This window comes from Pristis pectinata, chromosome 1 (genome assembly GCF_009764475.1).
Source record: "Pristis pectinata isolate sPriPec2 chromosome 1, sPriPec2.1.pri, whole genome shotgun sequence".
Lineage (NCBI taxonomy): Eukaryota > Metazoa > Chordata > Chondrichthyes > Rhinopristiformes > Pristidae > Pristis > Pristis pectinata.
This window is the reverse complement of record NC_067405.1, coordinates 144,544,001-144,565,446: the sequence shown is the minus strand read 5'-3', so window position 1 is coordinate 144,565,446 and position 21,446 is coordinate 144,544,001. Positions and strand designations below refer to the sequence as shown.

At 46.2% G+C, this 21,446-nt stretch overlaps 1 protein-coding gene across 1 annotated transcript in view; it reads left to right on the top strand.

Moving 5' to 3' along the window:
- Positions 1-21,446, top strand: part of LOC127577919 (protein Daple-like) — a 279,944-nt gene that overhangs the window by 183,233 nt on the left and 75,265 nt on the right. The window contains exons 15-17 of the mRNA XM_052029632.1: positions 665-1,735; positions 6,034-6,161; positions 19,801-19,942. Of these exons, the coding sequence (XP_051885592.1) occupies positions 665-1,735; positions 6,034-6,161; positions 19,801-19,942 (1,341 nt within the window). The remainder of the gene's footprint in view (positions 1-664; positions 1,736-6,033; positions 6,162-19,800; positions 19,943-21,446) is intronic.

The window sequence follows — 21,446 nt, the reverse complement described above, 5'->3', positions numbered from 1 at the left end:
GAGTGCATTGATGTAGTACAGGTAAAAACGATACAGAGTGTTACAGCTACAGAGAAAGTGCAGTGCAATAAGGTGCAAGGTCACAACAAGGTAGACCGTGAGGTCATAGTCCATCTCATCATATAAGGGAACCGTTCAATAGTCTTATCACAGTCGGGTAGAAGCTGTCCTTAAATCTGGTGGTACGTGCCCTCAGGCTCCTGTATCTTCTACCCGATGGAAGAGGAGAGAAGAGAGAATGACCCGGGTCGGTGGGGTCTTCGATTATGCTGGCTGCTACACCAAGGCAGCGAGAGGTAAAGGCAGAGTCCGAGGAGGGGAGGCTGGTGTCCGTGATGCGCTGAACTGTGTCCACAACACTCTGCAGTTTCTTGCAGTTCCGGGCAGATCAGTTGCCATTACAAGCTGTGATGCATCCAGATAGGATGCTTTCTATGGTGCATCAATAAAAGTTGGTAAGAATCAAAGGGTATTGGTACGGCATGGACAAGTTGGGCCAAAGAGCCTACTTCTGTGTTGTATAACTCTATGACTCTAACTTGCTTTCATATCTATAAAGGAGAGGAAGAAATGTTGTATGTGTAGGGATTACGTTTTTGTCTTGCTTGATGTGTGAGTTTTCATTAGTGTAGTAACCTTTGATACTTTCTCCTCTTGTCTCCAGGTAAAGGCACTGGAGCAGGAGAATGAACACTTAAACCGGGCCATCACTTCACTCAGGGAACGTTCAGAAATCAGTGCGGAAGCCAGGGTGAAGGACATTGAGAAGGAGAACAAAATCCTTCACGAGACCATCACGGAGACGAGCAGCCAGTTAGCCAAGCTGGAATTTGAGAAGAAGCAGGCCCACAAGGAGATCCTGCAGTACAAGGAGAAGGAGGAGAGGGCCGAAGCACTGGAAAAGGATGTCCACAGGCTCGAACAAGACAACGAACAGCTTCAGAAGAAGATTGCTTCCTTGAAGATCACGTGTGAGGGTGTCGGGGCCTTGGAACAAGAGGTTTCGAACCTCGAGCTGGAGAACAGCAAGCTGAAGAAGTCTCTCAACAGCTTGCAAAACTCGCTGATCAAGTTGGAGTCGGTGAAGAAGGACAATAAGCAGCTGGACGAAGAGAATGTGGAGCTGAGGAGGATGGTGGAGACCATGAAGTTCACGAGGACAAAGCTGATCAAAGAGGAGATGGAGAAGCGGGAGCTGGAAAAGGAGAAAGATGAACTTAGGAAAAGCGTGGAGCTGTTGAAGTCCTTGAATCGGAAATCTGAGCGGCTGGAGATCAGCTATCAAAGTCTGGATTCGGAAAACCAGAGACTTCAGAAGGTCCTGGACAACAGCGATGCCAAAGTCCGCCAGCTTGAGAAGGAGCTCCAGGACACCGAGAATGAGAACCACGTTCTTAAGAAGAACCTGGAGGAGCTGAAGTTCTCCAGCAAAAGGCTGGAGACGCTAGAGAAGGACAACAAGACACTGGAACACGAAGCAGCACAGCTGGAGAAGGACAAGGCCACGCTGGACAAGGAGAACAAGCGGCTGTGGCAGCAGGTGGAGCTGAAGGATGCGGTCCTGGACGAGAACAGCCAAAAGCTGTCGAGCCTGGAGAAGGAGAAACGAACACTAGAGAAGGAAGTGGTCAGATACAAGGAGAGCACAACCAAGCTAAAGGAGCTGGAGGTTAACTACAAGGAAGTGGTCAAGCAATCTACAATTAATACAAGGACACTAGCAACTCTCAGGGAGGTAGGATGTTCTTTAGTCACTTTTGCAGGCTATGGACATCACTGGCAAGGCTAGCATCTCTGATTACCTGTGAGAAGGTAGTCTTGAGATGCTCCTTGAACCACTGAAGTCCTCCTTATTGTTTCTCAGCTCAGTAGTCTTGATACAGTTGAATGCCATGCTAGACCATTTCAGAGGGCACTTGAGGATGAGCCATCAGAAGCCAGAATAGGTAAAAACTGGGTCCTGCAGTGAGGGACATTAGTGAACCAGATGAGACTTTACACCATTCTGGTTGTTTCATGGTCACCATGACTGACACTAGTTTTATTCTAAGTTCCAGATCACTTATTTGACTGAATTTAAATTCCCCAACTGCTGCAGGGAGACATTTGAACATGTCCCCTTCAAATGAATAGCCCAAGTCTCTGGGCTAAGTCCAGTATAGTAAGGAAGAGGGCTGCCTGTTGAACATTAAAACTGCTCTCCTCTAAGTTGTTTCCTCACATTGTATTTTCTTATGACATTATAGGAGACCATTCAGCCCATTAATTCTATGCTGGATGTCAGAACATTCCCATCAGTCCCAAATAACCAGTTATTTACCAGTAATCCATTCTTTCACGTGTCCATCAAGTTCTTCACTTCTTTCGAATACTAGAGGGCATGCATTTAAGGTGAGAGGGGGAAAGTTTAAAGGAGATGTGCGAGGCAAGTTTTTCTTACACAGAGAGTGGTGGGTGCCTGGAGCGAGCTGCCAGGGGTGGTGGTGGAGGCAGATGTGACAGTAGCATTTAAGAGGCTGTTAAAGACATGGATATGGATCATGTATAGGCAGAAGAGATTTAGTTTATGTTTGGCACAGACAGTGGGCCGAAGGGCCTGTTCCTGTGCTGTTCTATGTTCCATATTAACTTCTACCTGATTCTGTTGCCTATGCTAGGGACAATTTATGTGGCCACTTAACCAACTAACTCGCGCATTTTTGGGATGTGGGAGGAATCTGGAGCACCTGGAGGAACTGTTACAGTTTTCAACAATGCATGCCACAACATTTCTCTCTTTGACTCTCTCTTACTTCATCAAAAAAACTACCGTTCGTTACAACTCCATCATGTGGGATTTGCCTAATCAGTTCATACTTGGCCAAGTGACTGTTACTTTTGTCCCTGATTAACATTTAGAAATGATAATCAAGGACAAAAGTATCATTTCTAAATGTTTCTGCTCCATCGGGTTAAATTAATTACCCTGCAGTCCTGAAGAAGGGTCCTGACCCGAAACATTGACTGCCTGCTTTTCTCCGCGGATGCTGCCTGGCCTGCTGAGTTCCTCCAGCATCATCGTGTTTTTACCCTGTAGTTGCTGGGTTTCTCCTTGCAATTCATTTTTGAACAAGGGTGTAACATTTCCAGTTCTTTCCCCCTCAAGCACTACCCCTGAATCTATAGATGAAAGATTATGGCCAGGGCTTCTGCAATTTCTTTATTGTTCACCAACATGGGATACATTCCATCTGCACCAGGGGATTTATCCACTTTAAATACAACTGAACTCTCTAGTAGTTCCTCTTGATCAATGTTTAACTCATCTAACATCTTGACTACATCTTCCTTCGCTGAGACTCCAGGAACTGCCGCTTTCATTCCCTCTGCTTCCGTGAGCAGATCTTCCTTTCGGTCCTTGATCGATCCCAGCTCTCTACTTAACCCTTTACTGTTCGCGTGTGTATAGAATATCTTTGGGTTCCCTTCTACATTTGCTGTCAGTCTTTTCTCATGGAGTCATACAGCATGAGACAGGCCCTTCAGCCCAGCTATTCCATGCCAACCATCAGGCACCCATTTACATGAATCCTACACTGGTCCCATTTTATTCTCCCCACTTTCTCATCAACCACCCCACCACCACCCCTCCCACCCCCCCAGATTCTGCCACTCACTTATACCCAAGGACAATTTACAGTGGCCAATTTACCTATTCCTACCAATATACATCTATGCAAACTTCACACAGACAGCGCCAGTGGTCAGATTCGAACCTGGATCACTGGACCTGTGAAGCAGTGGCTCTACTCTCTGCGCCACTGTGCTGTCCGTGCTCTTGAGCTCTCCCTTTGCCACTCTTTTTAAAACCTCTCCCTGATCCTCCTATAATGAGCTTCATTCTCCGACCAGTTGTCATGTCTCTCTCTCTCGCTCTCTCTCTCTCTCTATTTCTCTCTCTCTCTCTATTTCTCTCTTTCTTTCTCTTTTTATTAGTTTTCAAATTAATACAGATTAATATATCAATGCTTATACATGTGATAGATCCCTCTTTCTAATGCTTTATTTTACACTATTTTTATCTTCCAGGGTGTTTTGGTTTTTAGAACATAGAACAATACAGCACAGTACGGGACCTTCAGCCCCCGATGTTGTGCTGACCCATACAAACCGATTCCACGATCAATCTAACCCTTCCCTCCTACACAGTCCATAACCCTCCATCTTTCTTACATCCATGTGCCTATCCAAGAGTCTTTTAAATGCCCCTTTTGTATCAGCCTCTACCACCACCCCCGGCAGTGCGTTCCAGGCACCCACCACTCTCTGTGTAAAATAAAACCTACCTCTGACATCTCCCCTAAACTTACCTCCACTCACCTTAAACGGATGTCCTCTGGTATTCGCCACTGCCGCCCTGGGGGAGAAGGTGCTGGCTGTCCACTCTGTCTATGCCCCTCATAATCTTACACACCTCTATCAATTGCCCTACCTCTCTCCTTCATGGGAATGTACCTAGAATTTGAACCACCTCCTCCTCAAAGCTCACCCATTGTCCAATAACTGTACAGTTTTGCCTGTCAGTTTTTGATTCCAATTTAGCTAAGCTAGATCTGCAATCATCTCATCGAAATTGACCCTTCTCCTTACTATTCTTAGTGCTTCCTGTCCTTTGAGGTAATACTTCAAACATTTTAATACTCTGATTGCCATACCCTAAATGCTCTCTGACAATTGCTCCATTTGACCTGCCTCATTTAGTCATAGAGTCACGGAGCAATACAGCATACGTACAGGCCTTCAGCCCAACCAGTCCATGCTGACCACGCTGCCCACCCAGCAAGTCCCAATTTCCTGAGTTTGGCCCATATCCCTCCAATCCCCGCCCCTCCACGTACCTATCCAAGTGCTTCTTAAATGATACTGTTGTACCTGCCTCACCCACTTCCTCTGGCAGCTCGTTCCATATACTCACCACCCTCTGTGTGAAAAAGTTGCCCCTCAGGCCCCTTTTAAATCTTTTCCCTCTCACCCTAAACCTATGCCCCCCAGTTTTGGACTCCCCTACCCCGGGGAAAAGACTGTTACCGTCCACCTTATCTATGCCTCATAATTTTAAACACTTCTATAAGGTCGCCCCACATTTTCCTACATTCCAAGGAATAAAGACCTAGCCTGGCCAACCTCTCCCTATAACTCCCTATAATTTCTCCAAAAGCATTGCCTTCTTTCTTATTAAGTTGATATAGAAAGTAGAACACTACAGTGTAGTACAGGCCCTTCGGCCAACAATGTTGTGCCGACATTTTATCCTCCTCTAAGATCTATCTAACCCTTCCCTCCCACATCACCCCCCCATTTCTCTATCATTCATATGTCTATCTAAGAGTCTCTTAAATGTCCCTAATGTATCTGCCCCCACAACCTCTGCAGGCAGTGTGTTCCATGAACCCACCACTCTCTGTGTAAAAAAAAAACTTACCCCTGACATCCCCCTTATACATTCCTCCAATCACCTTAAAATTATGTCCCCTCATGTTAGCCATTGTCGCCCTGGGAAAAAGTCTCTGACTGTCCACTCGATCTATGCCTCTTATCATCTTGTACACCTCTATCAAGTCACCTCTCATCCTCCTCCTCTCCAAAGAGAAAAGCCCTAGCTCACTCAACCTATCCTCATAAGACATGCTCTCCAATCCAGGCAACATCCTGGTAAATCTCCTCTGCACCCTCTCTAAAGCTTCCACATCCTTCCCTTAATGAGGTGACCAGAACTGAACACAGTACTCCAAGTGTAGTCTGACCACACTTGGAGTATTGTGTGCAGTTCTATAGAGCTGCAACATCACTTCGCGGCTCTCGAAATATGCTAGTCAAGAAAGTTCTCCTGAAAACGCTTCAGAACTACTTCCCAGTCTTTGCCTCCTGCACTCAGTTTGGTGTGTTGATTGGGGCAGCAGAATTGAGATTTTCTCTGGTTATTGGATTACCGTGCTAAGAACGCTGGTAATCCGGTTATGCGGGTCAGAGCTGATCTGTGCGTCTGAATTCCAGGAACTCTTCCACGAGAAGCTCAGGAGCCAGGAGCTCTCCAATGAGTTGGAAAAGCTCAATCAGGAGTTGGAGAAAATCGGACTAACCAAGGAGAGACTTCTGCAAGAGGAACACAACAGTGATGATAAGTAAGAACACTCCTCTTCCTATTTGGATATCTTAGAACATAGAAACATAGAAAACCTACAGCACAATTCAGGCCCTTCGGCCCACAAAGCTGTGCCAAACATGTCCCTACCTTAGAAGTTACTAGGCTTACCCATAGCCCTCTATTTTTCTCAGCTCCATGTACCTATCCAAAAGTCTCTTAAAAGACCCTATCGTATCCGCCTCCACCACCGTTGCCGGCAGCCCATTCCACGCACTCACCACTCTCTGAATAAAAAAACTTAACCCTGACATCTCCTCTGTACCTACTCCCCAGCACCTTAAACCTGTGTCCTCTTGTGGCCACCAGTTCAGCCCTGGGAAAAAGCCTCTGACTATCCACATGATCAATGCCTCTCATCATCTAATACACCTCTATCAGGTCACCCCTCATCCTCCATTTCTCCAAGGAGAAAAGGCCAAGTTCACTCAACCTGTTTTCATAAGGCATACTCCCCAATCCAGGCAACATCCTTGTAAATCTCCTCTGCACCCTTTCTATGGCTTCCACATCCTTCCTGTAGTGAAGCGACCAGAACTGAGCACGGTACTCCAAGTGGGGTCTGACCTCTCGGCTCCTAAATTCAATTCCACGATTGATGAAGGGCAATACACCACATGCCTTCCTAACCACAGAGTCAACCTGTGCAGCTGCTTTGAGTGTCCTATGGACTTGGACCCCAAGATCCCTCTGATCCTCCACACTGCCAAGAGTCCTACCATTAATACTGTACTCTGCCATCATACTTGACCTACCAAAGTGAACAACTTCAAACAGGAAGTTCTTGAAACTGGATCATAAATTTATGGCACAGAAGGAGGTATTTAAGCTCATTGTGTTCATGCTGGGTAAAACAAAAAGATATTTAGCCTAATCACACTTCCCATCTCTCAGTTTGTAACTTTTTAGGTGAGAACTCATCAATTGTTCATCCACGTACCTGCTTAGTGTTACAAGGGCAGAAAACAAACTGATTGAGGAACTCAGCAGGCCAGGCAGCATCTGTAGAGGGAAGTGGACAGTTGACATTTCAGGTTGAGACCCTCCATCTGGAGGTTCTCAAGATGAAGGGTCTCGACCCGAAACGTTGACTGTCCATTTCCCTCTACGGATGTTGTTCCTCCAGCAACTCGTTTTTTGCTCCAGGTTCCAGTATCTGCAGTCTCTTGTGTCTCCGTCTTAATGTTCTGAGGGTTTCAATCTCCACTATGTTTCAGGCGGTGAGTTCCAGACCTTATCTCAAGAATTGTGAATAAGGGGGTGAAAATGCCTTTCCTCAAAACCCCCCTCTAATCCTTCTACCTTTTACTTTAAGCCTGTGCCCTTAAGTTATTGACTTCTCTGTTAAGGAAAATAGATCTTTAACATTCACTATGTCCAGGGTTTGGATCATTTTGTACGCCTTTTGTTCCAAAGAAACTAACCCCAGCCTAGGCAGCCTCTCCCTGTTCTCTGGCCCTTGAAACAGCCTCAACTCTTCTCTGGAAATCACTGGTAAATATTATAGAATGGAGAACTTCCTCTCTGTTCTCCTCCCTGCCTCTCACATCTGCCATACTTACCGTGATTACCACCACTGAGGATGTGTACAGGAAACCATTGGCTAATTTTTGGGTCAATTGGTTCCTTTAAAAGCAAGCTGAGATGTCGTGGTTGGCTGAGTGTGGGAAGATGCAAGATGTCAGGCGAGGAAGGCTTTAGAAAATTGGCAGAGTATTAGAAATGTGCATATTTTAAGTCGGTTAAATGTGAAGTGAAGGATGCTGATCGAGCGAACACCTTCACCTTAGGCAGTCCCTCAGGACAAGGAAGACTTCCACTCCAACTTATTGGTTCCAGTGAGGCCAATGTGGGGAAACTCTGAATCTTCAGTAGTGAGACAGGAGATGGGTGATGAGGTGGATGATAATTGGTATTGGTTTATTATTGTCACTTGTACCGAGGTACAGTGAAAAACTTGTCTTGCATACTGATCGTACAGGTCAATTCATTACACAGTGCAGTTACATTGAGTTAGTACAGAGTGCATTGATGTAGTACAGGTAAAAACAATAACAGTACAGAGTAAAGTGTCACAGCTACAGAGAAAGTGCAGTGCAATAAGGTGCAAGGTCGCAACAAGGTAGATCGTGAGGTCACAAGATCGTGAGGGATGGGTAGTTTGTGCAGGGGTGGGAAAGTTTTCAGGGGACGTGTGAGGGAAGTTTTTTTTTACACAGAGTGTGGTAGATGCCTGGGAGATGGTGGAAGCAGATGCGAAAGCAAAGCTTAAGGGGCATTTAGACAGGCACTTAGACATGCAGGGAATGGAGTTATATGGATCATGTGCAGGCAGATGGGATTAGTTCAAATTGGCATTGCGGTCAGCACAATATTGTGGGCCGAAGGGCCTGTTCCTGTGCTGTACTGTTCTATGTCCAATGGTACAATCCTTCTGTCATTATACCAAGCCTCTGTGTGCTCCCAACGAACAAACACAAGGTACTCCATACCATCCTGAACGTTCCTTCTCCACTTTGGACAGTCATGGACCAGGTATTCCCAAGAATCAGCGGGGATGTTGCTATTTTTCAAGGAGACTTTGAGTGCATCCTTTAATCATTTTCTCTGTCTTCCTGGTCATCTTGTGGGCAGGCACGGCAGTGTAGCGGTTAACGTAAAACTATTACAGCGCCAGTGACCCGGGTTCAATTCCTGCCGCTGTCTGTAAGGAGTTTGTACGTTCTCCCTGTGTCTGCGTGGGTTTCCTCCGGGTGCTCCGGTTTCCTCCCACATTCCAAAGACGTACGGGTTAGGAAGTTGTGGGCATCCTATGTTGGTGCCAGAAGCGGGCGACACTTGCAGGCTGCCCCCAGCACATTCTCAGTAACGTAAAAGATGCAATTCACTGTGTGTTTCGATGTACATGTGACTAATAAATAAATATCTAAAATATCTAAATATCTAATCTTCTCCGATGACAGAGTTCGAAATCAGAAAAACACCAGCAACTTGTAAAATAAACAGAATAAGATGTGACAACTAATGAATCACTGAGTATAGATGAACACATCCTTAAAAGCAGCATCACAGATCATCAAAGCCATTAAAAATACCAATAAAAAAGTATTTGTTACTGGAGATTAAAATATAAAAGTAGTTCAGCAATGTTAAATCTCACTGTAGATCTTGGTCGGATGTGTTCTTGGATACAGTTCTCAGTTCAGGTCACATTAGATGTGAAGACACTGAAATGCAGAAAGATTTCCAAGGCTAATATTGGAATAAGGAAATTGTCACTGTTGGATGAGAGGAGAGGTTGAGTGCTTCCTTCGAAAAGAGGGACTTTGTGGTGACTGTTATGTTTGTTCTTCACCACGAGACAAACTTGGCATGGGTTTAATATCTGAACATTTATTAAAACAACAAAACAACAGGCTGCAACAGACGTGCACCAGACAGGCTGGCTGCTCTCCTGCTCTTTCCAGCCACTTCCTGTTTCCGCCATGTTACCACCCCTTGCATTGCTTACTGGGAATTGTAGTTCTTTATTATAACTACATAACAACACATAATAACACAGTGACCTGCTAGCGTTCTTTAAGGTTATGGATCAGTTGGGCATATTTTCCAAAAAGGTCCAAAAATAGGGGTCAAATGTTGAATAGTTGCAAATCTAATAGGGGATTTATTTTTTTACTCAGAATGTTAAGAATGTGGAACTTGCTGCCACTGGAAGTGTTTGAGGTTAACCAGTTGAAGCATCCACCCAGAGGCTGAGGGGCAGAATTGCTGATTGGATGGGGCCACGAGTGGCCGTTGCTGATTGGACAGGGCTCTCAGCGGCGTTGCTGATTGGACAGGGCTCTCAGCGGCCATTGCTGATTGGACAGGGCTCTCAGCGGCCGTTGCTGATTGGACAGGGCTTAGGCCGTAGCTCATTGGGCAGGCATTTGGTAGCAGGAGCTCCTGTTTTGTTAGAACCTCCAGACTTGTATCCGTATGGAGTCAGCAGCCCTCATGGGGTCAGAAACAGCCAAAATGAGAGGTCTACTGAAGGGGTAGAGTCGATAGAGTGTGTATTGTCCTGGGCGCGAGGCCAGCCACGTTATGCTCCCTTGCATAAAGAAAAGCAAAAGGGGTTTGTGGATAAGACACATCACAAAGACCTTGGAATGTGGCAAAATCTCTGGGATGTGATAATTTTTTTGCTGGGGGAAGGAATTAAAATGTAACCCTGTCTTGCTTGGTCAAAGTAAGGAGGTCAGACATGTAGGAATCCCTGGCTTCATCCACTCGTGAACACTACAGTTGTCGTCAGTCTTGTTTTAGAGGTCATTACATCCTTGGGAATACTTTGCATTTTTTATTTAAATTCATTTCTCGAGATGTGAACATCATTGGCAAGACCACCATGTATTGCCCATCTTTCATTGGCCCTGAGAAGGTGGTGGTGAGATGCCTTTTTGGAACCATGGCAGTCCTTCTGGGGAAGATGTCCCCCCCCCCCCCCCCCCCATCCCCCAAGTGTTGTCGGGGGAAAGGGTTCCCAGGATTGGACCCAGCACGTTCCATCTTGGATCCTCCAGATGATCAAAGCTGGAATCTGGCCAGGAGAGAAGTTAACATGACAACAGGTCCTTAGTTATTCAACGGTGGGGTGGTGTCTCAGTGGCGATTTAACTCCTTGAGCCTGTCTGTCTTTTGATGAGATTGTGGTTCATCTTCAACTTAATTAACTGCCTGTGGGATTGCAAGACAGTGAGAGAGTGCAGTCTCTCCACAGAAGGTTTGACACAAGGTGATTGTAAGTGGTGGCACTCCCTGTTGCCTCTGAGCACTGCAGAAACATCCAAGTTTCACTCAACTGCAAAGAGCTTAAATAATAGCTAAAACAATAGAGCAAAGAGCTTAAAAGTAGTTAGGGAGCTGCATAGATCAGAGGAACTTTGCAAAGCAACTTGGGGAGAAATTCTATTCACTCTAATAGTTCTTTATTAAGGGTTTTCCCCTTGAGCTTTGAGGGCCAGTGGCTGGTGTATTGGAGGAGAAGACTGCAACTCTTGGGCCGAGCTATCTTTACACTGCAGTTAGAGTTGGAGATCATCTGCCTCAGCAAACCCAGTCTTTCTATTCTGATAACCTCTTGGCATGGTACAGTGAGAGGGGATGTATCCATGGCTAATGAATTCCACAGGGTCATCTTTCTCAGTCTGAGGTCTGGCTAATGTTATAGCTGACCTCCCTCTCCACCTTGCACTCTCTCTTTCTCTTTCATTATCTCTCATTCAGTCATTCTTTCTCATTATTTTTCATTCACTCTCTCTCACTTGCACTCTTTCTCACTTGTACTCTCGCGTTCTCTCCATCTTTCACACAACACAGGTTATTGAGCTCACTGTGCTGCCTCTTTAACAAGAAAGACTTGCATCTGTATGAGAAACAAAGGACTGCAGATGCTGGAATCTAGATGAAAAACACGATGATGCTGGAGGAACTCAGCAGGCCAGGCAGCATCCGTGGAGAAAAGCAAGCGGTCAACGTTTCTGGTCAGGACCCTTCTTCAAGACCTGAAGAAATGTTGACTGCCTGATTTTCTCCATGGCATTGCATTTCTATGACACCTTTCAGAATCTCCTGACTTTCCAAAATCGTTATTGCCAATGCAATACTTTCTGAAGTATAGACCATTCTGATATTGGAGATGGAGAACTGGGCACAGCAAGCTCCCACAGGCAGCAATGTGATAACAGGCAGGGCGTCAGTTCTTTGACATTGGTTGAAGTATAAATATTAGGCAGGAAACTGGAAGAATGCTCCTCTAACCTTCAGAATAGATGGCATTGAACTTGAAAAAGTGCAAAGAAGATTTACGAGAATGTTGTTGGGACATGAGGGCTTGAGTTATAGGGATGGGTTGGGCAGCTAGGATTTTATTCCTTGGAACGTAAGAGACTGAGGGGAGACATTACAGAGGTGTATAAAATCATGAGGGGCATAGATAGGGTGAATGCACACAGTCTTTTTCCCAGGGTTGGGGAATCAAGAATTAGAGGGCACAGGTTTAAAGTGAGAGGGGAAAAATTTAATAGGGACCTGAGGGACAACTTCTTCACACAGAGGATGGTCAGTATATGGAACGAGCTGCCAGAGGAAGCGGTTGAGGCAGGTACAATAACAACATTTAAAAGATACTTGGACAGGTACATGGATAGGAAAGGTTCAGAGGGATATGGGCCAAACGCAGGCAAATGGGACTGGCTTAGATAGGTTTCCTCCGGGTGCTCCGGTTTCCTCCGGGTGCTCCAGTTTCCTCCTACATTCCGAAGACGTACGGGGTAGGAAGTTGCGGGCATGCTATGTTGGCGCTGGAAGCGTGGCGACACTTGCGGGCTGCCCCCAGAACACTCTACGCAAAAGATGCATTTCGCTGTGTGTTTCAATGTGTATGTGACTAATAAAGATATCTATCTTATGTTGGTCAGCATGGAAAAGTAGGGCTGAAGGGGCTGATACCATGCTGTGTGACTCTATGACTTTAATAGCACCCGGATCCTCCTGAGTGAGCACGCTGCACCTTGTTCTAACATTGCATTGAAAAGACAGGGTGGCATCTACTTTATTCTGCACTGGGAGCACGAGTGTTGATAATTGAGCTTGTCTCTTCCCAAACACAACCCGCTGACCCTGCAGTGAAGGAGGCTTCAGGAGACACAAGTCAGTCCCACTCCTCTGCAATTCCCCCCTTCTCCCAGTATATTCTTTCCCAGGGTAGCGGGGGGGTCTAAAACCAGAAGACATAGGTTCAAGGTGAGGGGGGAAGATTTAAAGGGGATCTGAAGGGCAACTTTTTCTGAAGTGGTCTATGGGCAGCTGCCAGAGGGAGTGGCAGAGGCGGGTACGACTACAAAATTTAAAAGACATTTGGACAGGTACACGATAGGAAAGGTTTAGAGGGAAATGGGCCAAACACAAGCAAATGGGACCAGCTTGGATAGACATCTTAGTCAGCATGGACAACAAGGGCTGAGGGGTCCTGTTTCCGTGACTCGGACAACACCCTTCCTTCCTTTAGTAAGTTCATTAAAACAGATCGTCTCCCCACTTATCCCACTGCTGCTTGTGGGGGTTCTGCAATGTGCAAGTTGTCTGTGCAACAGTGACTGCACAGGCAGTCCCCGGGTCACGCAAGGGTTCCGTTCCCGAGAACTGTCCATAGGCTGATTTCACTAAGTCAGAACATCCGTTTTCTATAGCCGCCCATATTGTAACACTCCACACTTGCTATAATTGGTATTGGTTTATTATTGTCACTTGTACCGAGGAACAGTGAAAAACTTGTACCGATCGTACAGGTCAATTCATTACACAGTGCAGATACATAGAGTTAGTACAGAGTGCATTGAGGTAGTACAGGTAAAAACAATAACAGTACAGAGTAAAGTGTCACAGCTACAGAGGAAGTGCAGTGCTGGTAGACAATAAGGTGCAAGGTCACAACAAGGTAGATCATGAGGTCAGAGTCCATCTCATTGTGTAAGGGAACCGTTCAATAGTCTTATCACAGTGGGGTAGAAATTTCATTTCATCCAACATTCACCCCAGCATCAGTCACAAATGAATACCATGAAACATTTTATTATTATCACTTCTATCTTGAAAAACACTTATGAAAAATAGATGGGAGAATTTGCGTCAGGTAGGATTTCTGTTCAGTCATTTGTAATTGGGGAAACACCTGTACTTGGTAATTGGTATTTACTTGTCGCACGTACCGATATACAGTGAAAAGCTTTTGTCTGCATGCCATCCAGATAGATCATTCCATACGTAAGTGCATCGAGGTCGTACGAAAGGAAAACAGAATGCAGAATGTAGTGTTATAGTAACAGAGAAAGAGCAGTGCAGGTTGACAAATTTAGAAGTGGTTTCAATGTCTGCACTATGGTACAATGGACCCTTCACCACCAGATCTATGAACAGTCCATTAACACTACCTCGTTATTCCTTTTTCTTGCACTATTTTTGTAAATTACAGTAATTTTATATCTTTGCACTGTACTGCTGCCACAAAACAACAACGTGTCACCTAGGTCAGTGACAGTAAATCTGATTCGGAATCTATGTTTAGTTTCTTCTCTCGGTCTGTTTCACCGGGAACTGCCCTGTCCTCCTCCTTGCTAGCCAGTTAAGACTGAATTTATTAGTGTGAGACTGTAAGCGAGGCGATAATGAAATTGGACTCTGCAGCCAACAGCTGTCGGGGACACTGCGTCTCCCCATGGACAGGACTTGCCTGGCTCCTTGGACCTATGAGTGGTGCTGGGGTAGTCCACATAATGCAGGCAGGCAGGTGCCTGAGCCGGGAGTACCCTCACTGCGGTGAAGCACCCCATCTGCTGGCCACAACAGGAGCTGACGAAATGCATCCTCAGAAGTGGTCTGTGTGTTGGCAAGGCAGGTGCTGAGTAAATTTAACTCTAAACAACAATAATTGGTGAAGTTTGATTCAGATTGAGGCCATTTATTACTCTTTGTTTAACCCCATGGTTGCCAGTTTAATTGAATGGATTTCATCAGCCTTTTATTTCCACTTTCAAGGTCATCAGCCTCAACTGTTGGAGACACAAGAGACCGCAGATGCTGGAATCTGGAGCCACAGACAATCTGCTGGAGGAACTCAGCGGGTCGAGCAGCATCTGCGGGGGGGAAAGGAATTGTTGACGTTTCGGGTCAAAATCCAAGATCAGGACGAACGGAGGGTTTCGACCCAAAGCGTTGACAATTCCTTCCCCCACAGCTACTGCCTGACCTGCTGAGTATTTAGAGAATTTTGTATTTGTATTTCACATTTCTGGCATCTGCAGCGTTCTTGTTTCTCATTTATTGGCCCCTATGCGTTCTCCACCCGCCCACTGCATCTCCACCCGCAGTTCAAGCGCGCTCTCCCCTATCGTGGGCTGCACTCCTCCCTGTGGCGTGGCACGCTCTCCCCTGTTTGGAAATGTATTGCCCATTCTTCATCGTCGCTGGGTGGAAGTTCTGAAGCTTCCTCTCTGACATCACTGAGGGGGTCACCTTCACCAACAGCAGTTCAAGAACTGCTTCTCCCGGTCCATGAGGGGTAGAGAATAAATTCTGACCTTCCAGCTGATTACCAGTCCCTGAAATATGACTAAATAATTCTCTCTGCTGTGGATTTTTACGATTGGTAAATTAAGTGGGATGGTGGGGTGGGGGGGGGCGGGTGGGGGGAGAAGATGTGGCCTGTATAAGTACTTGTAGGCCATAGATATCCATAATAAGACCACAAGACATAGGAGCAGAATTAGGCCATTCGGCCCATCAATTCTGCTCCGCCATTCGATCATGGCTGATTTATTTTTCCCTCTCAACCCCATTCTCCTGCTTCTCCCCGTAAACTTTGATGCCCTTACTAATCAAGAACCTATCAACCGCCAATTTAAGTATACCCAATGACTTGGCCTCCACAGCCGTCTGTGGCAATGAATTCCACAGATTCACCACCTTCTGGCTAAAGAAATTCCTCCTCATCTCTCTTCTAAAGGGACCTCCTTTTATTCTGAGGCTATGCCCTCTGGTCCCAGACTCTCCCACAACTGGAAACATCCTCTCCACGTCCACTCTATCCAGGCCTTTCAATATTTGGTAGGTTTCAATGTGATCCCCCCTCATCCTTCTAAACTCCAGTGAGTACAGGCCCAGAGTCATCACACGCTCCTCATACCCTTTCATTCCCGGGATCGTTTTTGTAAACCTCCTCTGGACCCTCTGCAATGCCAGCACATCCTTCCTTAGATACCGAGGAGCCCAAAACTGCTCACAATACTCCAAATGCGGTCTGACCAACGCATTATAAAGCCTCAGCATTACATCCTTGCTTTTATGTTCTAGATAAGATAAAATAGATAAGATATCTTTATTAGTCACATGTACATCGAAACACACAGTGAAATACATCTTTTTGCGTAGAGTGTTCTGGGGCAGCCCACAAGTGTTGCCACGCTTCCAACGCCAACATAGCATGCCAAAGTGCCGTTATATCCATCAAACATCCCCATATAATTGACCTGCTGCCTCCCAACATATGCTTTCTCAGTAGAAATTGGTTTATTATTGTCACATGTACCGAGGTACAGTGTAAAACTTGTCTTGCATACCGTTCATAGAGATCAATTTATTACAACAGTACATTGAGGTAGTACAAGGGAAAACAATAACAGAATGCAGAATAAAGCGTTACAGTTACAGAGAAAGTGCAGTGCAGGCAGACAATAAGGTGCAAGGTCATAACGAGGTGGATTGTGAGGTCAAGAGTCCATCTTATTGTTCTAGGGAACTGTTCAATAGTCTCATAACAGCAGGATAGAAGCTGTCCTTGAGCCTGCTGGTACAAGCTTTCAGGCTTTTGTATCTTCTGCCCGATGGGAGGGGGAGAAGAATCAGAATCAGATTTATTATCACTGACATATGTTGTGAAATGTGTTGTTTTGCGGCAGCAGTACAGCACAAGACATAAAAATTACTCTGTTACCAAAATAAACAGTGCAAAAGAGGAATAACGAGGTAGTGTTCATGGGTTCGTGGACCATTCAGAAATCTGCTCGCGGAGGGGAAGAAGCTGTTCCTGAAACGTTGAGTGTGGGTCTGGTGTTAGGAGAGAATGTCTGGAGTGGGTGGGGTCTTTGATTATGTTGGCTGCTTTACCGAGGCAGCGAGAAGTGTAGAACAAGGGTCGTTGATGATCCCTGTGTGTGCTGCCTCCCATAGCTCCTGCCCCATTCACTGGCAGAAGGTGCTACAGAATTGGGCTTCAACTGATCTCCCAATTCTGCATTCATATTCACTTCACAACCAATATCAAAAGACTACAGATTGGTATCGGCTTATTATTATCACTTGTAAGGTAAGATATCTTTATTAGTCAGATGTACATCGAAACACACAGTGAAATGCATCTTTTGTGTAGAGTGTTCTGGGGGCAGCCTGCAGGTGTCGCCACGTTTCCGGCGCCAACATAGCATGCCCACAACTTCCTAACCCATACATCTTTGGAACGTGGGAGGAAATCGGAGCACCCGGAGGAAACCCACACAGACACGGGAAGAATGTACAAACTCCTTACAGACAGTGGCTGGATTTGAACCCAGGTCGCTGTTGCTGTAAAGCGTTACGCTAACCTAGGTACAGTGAAAAACTTGTCTTGTATATCGTTCGTACAGATCAATTCATTACACAGGGCATTGAGGTAGCACAGGGTAAAAGCAATCACAGAATACAGAGTAAGGTGTCACAGCTACAGGGAAGTGCAGTGCAGGTAGACAATGCTATAAATAGAACACAGAACATAGAACAGTACACCATAGGAACAGGCCCTTCAGCCCCCCACGTCTCTGCCAACCATGATGCTAATTTAATCTAATCCCATCTGTCTACATGTGGTCTGTCTCCTTCCAGTCCCTGCCCGTTCATGCGCCCGTCTAAAAGCCTCTTAAATGTTGCTGTCGTATCTGCTTCCACCACTTCCCCTGAGAGGGCATTCAAGGCACCCACCACTCTCATGTTTCATGGCCACTACTTCCTTCCTGAGGTACAATGGTCAGAACCAAGTGTGGTCACTGCAGACGGGATCTGACCCAGGATCAATACTGATGAATCATCAGATTCTCTTCCCTTCACCCAACGGTAGTGTAGTGGTTAGCGTAACGCTATTACAGCGCCACCAACCCAGATTCAATTCCAGCCGCTGTCTGCAAGGAGTTTGTACGTTCTCCCCGTGACTGCGTGGGTTTCCTCCGGGTGCTCCGGTTTCTTCCCACGTTCCAAAGACGTATGGGTTAGGAAGTTGTGGGCATGCTATGTTGGCGCCGGAAGCATGACGACACTTGCGGGCTGCCCCCAGAACACTCTACACAAAAGATGTATTTCACTGTGTGTTTCGATGTACATGTGACTAATAAAGAAATCTTATCTAATCTTCCCCCACCACAGCTTTGTAATCCAGCTAATGTTCTAGCATCAGGTCGACTACTTGTTGTATCTGTGATTTCCTTACCTGGGCTCCCAAGTTCCTTTGTCTATTTGCCATTCCTTATCAGCTGTTTGAGTACAAAAATCTACGCTGATACTATAGCGCACTACTGGGGGAGTGCCACACATTTGGGAGGTGTTTTCTTTCAGATGAGATGTTAAATTGCTCTCTCAAGCAGAAGTAAAAGGTCCCAACACGAAGAAGAGTAGGGCAGTTCACCTTGATTTCCTGGACAACATCCCTGGGGAAAAAACACCAAGGCTGATTACCCAGAACATCATCAGCATTACTATTCATGGGATCTTTCTGAGCACAACTTGGGTATTACCTTTCCTCCATTACAAGACTTTACTGGATGTAAATACTTTGAGGTGCTGTAAGAATACTTCAGCTCTCCGTTTCATTTAACCTTCCCATTCCCCCAGCACGCCCCTCAAGTATTTATCGATACTCTGCAAACCACCTCTATAGTCCCTGATCACTCCTTCCCTTTGTTCCAATAGCCTGTCCTGGTCCAACCACCAGAAACACCACGGCCAAGAAAGCTAACCAGTGCCTCTACTTCCTCAGGAAGCCAAGAAATCTCTACTTCCTCAGGAGGCTAAAGAAATGTGGCATATTCCCTTTGATTCTCACCAATTTTTATCAATGCACCATAGAAAGCATCCTATCTGGATGCATCACAGCTTGGCATGGCAACTGCTCTGCCTGAGACCGCAAGAAACTGCAGAGAGTTGTGGACACAGCTCAGCACATCACAGAAGCCAGCCTCCCCTCCATGGACTCTGTCTACGCTTCTCGCTGCCTCGGTAAAGCAGCCAACATAATCAAAGACCCCACCCACCCCGGACATTCTCTCTTCTCTCCCCTCCCATCGGACAGAAGATACAAAAGCCTGAAAGCACGTACTACCGGGCTCAAGGACGGCTTCTATCCCACTGTTAAGAGACTATTGAACGGTCCCCTAGTGCAATAAGATGGACTCTTGATCTCACAATCTACCTTGTTATGGCCTTGCACCTTATTGTCTGCCTGCACTGCACTTTCTCTGTAACTATAACACTTTTTTCTGCATTCTGTTATTGTTTTCCCTTGTACTACCTCAATGCACTGATGTGATGAAATGATCTGCATGAATGGCATGCAAGACTATTGAACTGTTCCCTTATACGATAAAATGGACTCTCAATCTCACAATCTACCTCGTTATGATCTTGCACCTTATTGCCTACCTGCAATGCACTTGCCTGTAGCTGTGACACTTTACTCTGCATTCTGTTATTTGTTTTACCCTGTACTACCTCAATGCACTGTGTAACGAATTGACCTGTACGAACGGTATGCAAGACAAGTTTTTTTACTTTACCTCGGTACAAGTGACAATAATAAACTGATTTACCGATTTGTGCAGAAGGAGACAGACCCACCAGTCGCTTGGAGCTTGCCCTGTGGTGCCGTTGGTGGGAAGGGGATTTGTTGGGGAGGATGAAGAATGAAAGTCTTGGCTTCCTTCAGATGCTAACCCCAAGAAAGAGTTCGACATGCCAAAGACCAATACTTCTGTTTTTTTTTTCTGTGTTGCTCTCAGTAAATACAAGCTCCTGGAGACCAGGATCGAATCCACACTGAAGAAAACACTAGACATTAAGGAGGAGAAGGTCCAAGCACTCGAGTCTCGACTGGCTGAGTCCAGCAACCTCAACCAGCAACTGCGGATTGAGCTGAGCACGGTAAGGAGGGCGGTCACTCTGTAGGGGCCAGCAACCACAGGATGGATCGAACTCCCTGGAGCAATGGAGGGAACTGTTCAATGCACTCAAAGACAGAGTGCATCGATGGATTTATTTCAGCAAGTGTGATGTACAGAGGGATACACAAGAAACTCTGCAGATGCTGGAATCTGGAGCAACACACACAAAGTGCTGGAGGAACTCAGCAAGTCAGGCAGCATCCATGGAGGGAAATAAACAGTCGACGTTTCGGGCCGAGACCCTTCATCAGGACTGGAAAGGAAGAGGGCAGAAGCCAGAATAAGAAGGTGGTGGGGGGGGAGGGGAGGGGGAGGAGCACACGCAGGCAGGGGAGAGGTGAGTCCAGGTGAGAGGGGGAAGGTAGGTGGGCGGGGGAGGGGGAGAAGATGTAATAAGCTGAGAGGTGATAGGTTGAAGAGGCAAAGGGCTGAAGAAGGAGGAATCTGGTAGAAGAGGGCAGTGGACCATGGAATAAAGGATGGGGGGGAGGGGAGGGGAGGAGAGGAGATGGGCAGGTCATCAAGGCGGAGGAAGGGAGCCCCAGGAATAAGGGAAGACAAAGGAGTGGGTAGGGGTGGGGAAGAAAAAGAAGGGGAGGGGTTACTGGAAGTTAATGTTGAGGCCTTCAGGTTGGAGACTCTCAAGGCGGAATATGAGGTGTTGTTCCTCCAACCTGCGTCTGGCCTCAACGTGGCAGTAGAGGAGGCCGTGGATGGACGTGTAAGTGTGGGAGTGGGATGTGGAATTGATGTGGGTGGCCACCGGGAGGTCCTGGCTGTTGCGGCGGACGGAGCTATTGGAGTCCAAGTCCATAGCTCCCTGAAAGTGGCCACGCAATAAGGTGGTAAAGAAGGCGTACAGTGCGCATGCCTTCATTGGTTGGGGCGTTGAGTAGAAGAGTCCAGAAGTCATGATGCAATTGCGTAAAACTTTGGTTAGGCCGCACTTGGAATATCATGTGTAATCCCAGTTGCCTCATTACAGGAAGGATGTGGAGGCTTTGGAGAGGGTACAAAAGAGGTTCACCAGGATGCTGCCTGTATTAGAGGGTATGAGCTTAAAGGAAAGGTTGGACAAACTTGGATTGTTTTCTCTGGAAAGTCAGAGGCTGAGGGGAGACCTGATAGAAGTTTATAAAATTATGAGAGGCAGAGATAGGGTAGATGAAGTCTTTTCCCCAGGGTAGAAATGTCTAATACTAGAGGGCATGCATTTAAGGTGAGAGGGGGATACTTTTTTTTCACACAGAGAGTGTGGGTGCCTGGAACGGGCTGCTAGGGATGGTGGTGGAAGCAGATACAATAATGGCATTTAAGGGGCTGTTAGACAGACACATGAATGTGCAGGGAATGGAGGGATTTGGATCATGTACAGGCTGAAGTGATTTAGTTTAATTTGGCACCATGTTCAGCACAGACATCGTGGGCCGAAGGGCCTGTTCCTGTGCTGTACTGGTCTATGTTCTATAATATTTTTGCTTAGT